At 50.6% G+C, this 4,773-nt stretch overlaps 1 protein-coding gene across 1 annotated transcript in view; it reads left to right on the forward strand.

Annotated features, from left to right (window-relative positions):
• Position 1: 1 nt before the first annotated feature.
• Positions 2–4,773, forward strand: part of ZDHHC18 (zinc finger DHHC-type palmitoyltransferase 18) — a gene marked incomplete at its 5' end in the record, with an annotated part of 26,361 nt that continues 21,589 nt past the window's right edge. Inside the window, one exon of the mRNA XM_007935784.2 lies at positions 2–150. Within this exon, the coding sequence (XP_007933975.2) occupies positions 2–150 (149 nt within the window). The remainder of the gene's footprint in view (positions 151–4,773) is intronic.

Raw genomic sequence — 4,773 nt, forward strand, 5'->3', positions numbered from 1 at the left:
CGGCCGCCGCCCTCGGCGCAAGTGGGAGGTGTTCCCAGGCCGCAACCGCTTCTACTGCGGCGGCCGCCTCATGCTGGCCGGCCACGGCGGCGTCTTCGCGCTCACGCTGCTGCTCATCCTCACCACCACCATCCTCTTCTTCGTCTTCGAGTGAGTTCGGCAGCGCCCCACGCCCCTCCCCTCTCATGCGCCCCAACCCCTCGAGTCCTCTCCACCCCCTGCCGACTGCCCCCTCCCCCCTCTTTGCTGGGCACAGCATCTTCCCATGTCCTCGTTCGGCGCTCCATCGTCTCTGGTCCCCTGCCGCTCACTCTATCCTCCCGGGGTGCCCCACCCTTCCCAGCCCTGCCAGGCGCTTTCCCCACCCATGTCCCTTTAAGCATATGCCCTTAGGCCTTGTCCTGTCCTCTCCACCTCTCCTAACCACCCCGGCACTCCCATCTCCCCAGCCCTTTCCTAGCACCCTGCCGCTGCCTTCCCTGCTAGGAACACTACCCTCCCATGGCCCTTCACGACCTCACTGTCTTCTCAGAATCTGTTCCCCAGGCATCCCTTACTCCTCTTCTCACTTGTTCCTCAGACCATCTTTTGTCCATCCCCCAAATTTCTTTTACGTATTTTCTTTATATCCATTCCAAGCAGCTTATAAATTTCTTTGGCCTTGTTCTTTTGGTAAAGCTTATAAATTTCTTTCTTGCTGTATACACTCCCATCATAAATTTCCTAGTCTCCATCCCCTTTCCTTCCAAGGTCCTGTCATCTCTGTACTCTCAGACCCTCTACTGCCTGCTTTCCCCTCAGTCATTCTCACTTAAGGCAACTTCTCTCAAACATCTCTGAGCCTCTAAGGCCCTCTCTTCCTCCACATCACTTTTCTTAGTTTCTCCAGAGCTTCCTGCCCTTCCCTCAATCTCCATGTGCACTCCCTCCTCAAATCTCCCTGGCTCCTGCCCCCACCTCCTGACCTCATGGCTTTCTTTCTCTTCTCAAAATTCTGGAGCATCCTTCTGGCCTGTCCACGTCAGGAACAGCTGCAGTGCCTTGTTATTTTTCAAGACAGTGTCCAGAGTGTTTTCATGTAACAGATCATATTTGCCCCACAGGTTTCTGGCCTCTTCATCTCCTCAGTGGCCCAGGATTGGCCCATTTGGGGGACAGCATCTCCATTTTGTGGATGGAGGGGTGGACTTACTACTTTACCAGGGTCACATACTTGTATTATAAGCCTACCGGTCTCTGGCTTGAGACACCTGCTGCATGATTCCTTATACACACATTCATACATACGCATGAGCACCCCACACCCCCATGCTGCATGAACTTCATCTTCCCCTCTGTAGTTCTGCCCATCCTTTGTGGTCTTCTTCCGTTAATTATACAACATGGTAGGAAATTCTTATCTTTGGAGCAAAGGACCCGATTTGAATCCCAGCTCCACTGCTCACTAATGTGTGACTCTCTGGGGAGACCCTTCCGCTTCTCAGGGCCTCTGTCTCCTCATCTGTAGAATGAGGTTGATAACAGTCCTCACCTCCCAAGGTTGTTATGAGGTTAGCAGAGGCAGTACATGGAAAGCTCTTAGCCCAGTAATAAGCACTTCACTGCTGGCTGCTGTTATTATTGTTTGTCTTTACCAAAAGAACAAGGCCCAAGGTCATGTAGCCTAGGTAGGCTGCCACAAATACCCAGCCCCTAGGTGTTCTCTGCTAGATCAAGGATCTGCAACCTCGGTTTCCCCTTGAAGCATGGTGAGGACTTCCTATGAATTAGCTTCTCCCTTTTGCCCTTTCACCAAATACTCTGCCCTTCCTTTCTGAGTCAGGGTGGATGACGAAGAGTTCAGGGATGATTTGACAACCAGAAGCTCTGGGGAATTCTGAGCCCCCAGCAGGGTCCCTGGGCTGAGTTTCATATCCACCTTACCCGGCCACCTATGTGGAGGTTTAGAAGTGCCTTATCCAGTATTCTCATTTCTGAGCAAGGAGGTGCAGGGGCTGCGGCTGAGGCAGGAGGAAGTGGTACTTGCTGTGGTTGGGCCCCATGATCCTGCAGTGTGGGATTTGGTCAGTTCAGGAGCAGGACCTTCGGGACTGAGTGGGTATCTTCACTGGTGACTGTGTTTTTGCCAGAGAGGGAGAAGGCAAGACTTCGGGTTTCTGGAGAGCTGTGAATCATCTTGTGTTTTGTCTCTACTCCTCCTCGCTTAGAGTGGTGGATTTGGCAGGAGGGTTTGTCTTTGGGTTTGGGTGAGACCTCAGGAGAACCTGGTGAGGTGGGAATGCTGTTGGTAAGAGCTAGGGGCCTGGGCAGACACTCACGCTCCCCCCCTTGCTCTGGAAGAAGGGGAAGGTGGCCATTCCTGCCATGAATGGTTTTGCTTTATTGTCTGATGGATTATCACTCAGGGCTTCCAGTTTCTGAGCCCTACTCCCAGCCCTATACAGCAGCCAGAGTGTCCCTTTAATTCTAAGTCCACATTTTCCTTGTTTTCCCATCTCCCCTACCCCCAATAAGTGCCAAAGCCCTGTTGATGGACTTCCCTCTGGCTCCTTCTCCCTGTTCATCCCCATCTCTTCCCACTCACCTCTGCCCTTCCCCTCCAGCCACATTGACCTCCTGATACACTCCTATCTCTGGGCATTTGCTCTGCTTGGAATACCCTTCCCTGTTGTTGTTGTTGTGTGCCCTTGAGTTGGACCGGACCCTACTCATAGCAACTCCTCCTTGGGTTTCCGAGGCAATATCACTACAGAAGTAGATTGCCCAACCTTCCTTCTGAGGAGTGGCTGGTGGGTTTGAACTGCCAGTAGTCAAGTGCTTTAGGCACTATGATACCAGAGCTCCTACCCTTCCCTAGGTAGCCCTATAAAGTAGCAAACTACTTCCCTTTGTCCTGTCCCTTCTTACCCTGATTTTTGTGCTCCAAAGTGCTTGCCACCATCCAACATCCTATATGTATACTGTTTGTTTCTTGCCTCTCTTTCTTCATAAGAGTAGGCCTTTGTTTTGTTCACTGTTGTATCCTCAGGCCTAGAACATAGAGCAGTGCCTGGTATGTAGTAGGTGCTCAATACAGTAAATATTTGTGAATGATTGAATGGACAGAACATACACTAGGAGCCCAGAGACTCCAGTCCTGTCGTTGGCTGGCTGGGTAACCTTAAATTGGCTGTGGCTCTCAGAGTCCCCCTCTGTACAATCAGGACATAGAATTTGTTGGTTCCTGAGGTCTCTACTAGTCTCAGATTTCAAGTCCGCTCTATCCTTCAAGAAATCTAGTTGTACATGAACTGATTGAGGTGCCATGGGGCAACAGTGTTTGAGAGTGAGGTCCAACGAATGCTGAGATCTGTGGAGCAGAGCACGGCTTGCTTAAGCCATTGGTTGGCAGTCTCTGGTGTGTGTCTCTAGTGGCCAGAGCGTCGGTTGATGGAGGCTCCAGAAGCAGTGCCTAGGTGCCCACTGAGTGTGGCTGGTTTGCTTGCTGCTACTCTGCCAGTCTGTAGGCCTAGCCACTGAAACCTGAGGCTCCTGGGCTGGTGGCTGACTCTCTGGCCTCCCAGCTAGGAGCCCTTCCTCCCATCAGGTGCCAGTCTGGCTCTGGGAAGGAAAGCAGCACAGGCCAGAGGTTAACGATACGGCCTAGAAGCCAGACTTGGCACGTATCCCCGCTTTGGCACTCCTGAGCTGCGCAACCTCAGGCAGGTTACTAAAGCTCTCTGAGCTTCAGTTTCCTCATCTGTAAAGTAAGGAGCATGTCTCAGAGATTTGTGGTGAGGATTTGATGAGAAAGTACATGAAAAGTGTTTAGCAAAGTTCCTGGCACATGGGAACTCTTCCATACTTCAAATATTAGTATAATGATTTATTAATTAAGGCAGCATCTGGCACACAGTATGCCTTTGAAAGATGGTAGCTATTTTTCTGTCCCCTGACACCAGGGAAAAACTGCATTCATTCACTCAGCAATGACTTATTGGGGAATCTTTCTGGTGCCAGGTGCTGTGAGTGTGCTGGGAATTTAATAGTGAACAAGAGTGCAGAGTCTTTGTCCTCAGAGAAGTTGATGTTCTAGTGGGGGAGATGCAGCCAGCACATAAACAGGCAAGTAAGTAATTGAAGTTTATAATGAATGCTATGCAGGAAAGAAAAAGCACTGTGGCAGAAAATTACAGAGAGGCCTGCTGTATAGAGTTGTCAAGGAAAGTATTTCTGAGTAGGGACAAGCATTCCAGAGAGAGGGAACCACAAGTGCAAAGGCCCTGAGGTGGGAAAGAACTAGACTTGTTCCAGGAACTGTCACGAGGCCAGTGTGACAGGAGTAGCAGGCCAAGGGAAATGAGGCTGGAGGAGCCTTTGGTAGGGTCCCAGTCATACTTGGCTTAGAAGACCATGGTGGGGAGTTTAGATTTTATTCCAAATATGATAAGCACTGGAAGGTATTAAGCAGAGAGATGACATGATCTGACACTTCAGCTCTGGCATCTGGAAGGACAATGGAGTGGCAACAGAGAAGAGTGGTGATTAGACCTGATAGATTCATTCCATCACAAAAGCTATGCTTCTACCAGTGTCCAAAACTTCTAGAATGTTCTAGCCCTAAAATGAAAAGGAGGAGTGTGAGCCCCTGTGGTAGGCAGCCTGTCTGGTAGAAGAGGAGGCACGTGGTGGAACCCCTGAGACTATGGCCCCCAGCTGCCCTTCAGCTCTGGAATTGAACCCACACCTGTGGCTTCCAGCCAAACAAAAGACAGGCATATGAGTTGAACATTG

The sequence above is a fragment of the Orycteropus afer genome, unplaced genomic scaffold, assembly GCF_000298275.1.
Source record: "Orycteropus afer afer isolate SDZICR_OR568_19922 unplaced genomic scaffold, OryAfe1.0 scaffold00031, whole genome shotgun sequence".
Lineage (NCBI taxonomy): Eukaryota > Metazoa > Chordata > Mammalia > Tubulidentata > Orycteropodidae > Orycteropus > Orycteropus afer.